The sequence below is a fragment of the Habropoda laboriosa genome, unplaced genomic scaffold (assembly GCF_001263275.1).
Source record: "Habropoda laboriosa isolate 0110345459 unplaced genomic scaffold, ASM126327v1 scaffold126, whole genome shotgun sequence".
Lineage (NCBI taxonomy): Eukaryota > Metazoa > Arthropoda > Insecta > Hymenoptera > Apidae > Habropoda > Habropoda laboriosa.
Genome location: NW_017100288.1, coordinates 1,129,071 through 1,129,778, shown reverse-complemented (window position 1 = coordinate 1,129,778; position 708 = coordinate 1,129,071). Strand labels below are relative to the sequence as shown.

Here is a 708-nt window from a genome sequence, read left to right as displayed (position 1 = left end):
AAAAAGATAGATTCTTAATAATTATGTTGATTAAGATAAAATACAGTTATCTATAGTTGTTTTGTATTTTTAAATTTTATGTAATAAATTTTATACAAATCTAACAAATAATTACGTTCTCTACATTTAATTTACGCTAAATTAAAATCTTTTTATATTGCACTTTGTAGAATAAAAATTAATATCATATTATTAATAACAGATGTTGTATTTAATGGCCAATAATTGTATTACAAAAATACACACAGCATACTTAAAAAATGAGGAAAACAAGAAACTTATTAAACTGTATTTATTTTTAATGCACTTTTTGTTTTGTGGCCAAGATATAAGCGAATATTTTTTATATAAAAACTGCAGTATCTATAAAGAATGGAATAATATGTGATGACAAAGGATATTAAGGAGAAAGTAGCTCACTTATTTCAATCTCTGGGGAGTCCATGCCTCAGATACCTGTCTGCTATTAATCATGATAAACTTGCAGACATTCTGTTCATGCACTATCATGAATACCAAGGCGAAAGATGTCATGCTGGCAGAAAAATGAATTCCCCAGTGGCTTCAGCACAAAAATTTGTGAGAAGGCATGTGGTGGATCTTCATCTGCCTGTAACAAATTATACATATGTTACAACTATACATATATGTATATTATATGTACAAATGTATATAAAATATTCATTTTTCTTTCTTTATTACTTATAT

General features: G+C 26.3%; 2 protein-coding genes across 4 annotated transcripts in view; one reads left to right on the top strand and one right to left on the bottom strand.

Annotated features, from left to right (window-relative positions):
* The window catches only part of LOC108573713 (4-hydroxyphenylpyruvate dioxygenase), a 3,031-nt gene extending 2,806 nt beyond the window's left edge, over positions 1-225 (top strand). Inside the window, exon 11 of the mRNA XM_017936186.1 lies at positions 203-225. Within this exon, the coding sequence (XP_017791675.1) occupies positions 203-225 (23 nt within the window). The remainder of the gene's footprint in view (positions 1-202) is intronic.
* Positions 226-322: 97 nt separating this feature from the next.
* LOC108573751 (probable nuclear transport factor 2) overlaps positions 323-708 on the bottom strand; it is a 2,540-nt gene continuing 2,154 nt past the window's right edge. For 2 of the 3 annotated variants that reach the window (XM_017936228.1, XM_017936229.1), the window contains one exon: positions 323-610. In XM_017936228.1, coding sequence (XP_017791717.1) covers positions 497-610 — 114 coding nt within the window. In that variant the 3' untranslated portion in view covers positions 323-496. The remainder of the gene's footprint in view (positions 611-708) is intronic. The other variant, XM_017936230.1, reaches the window with a different exon arrangement.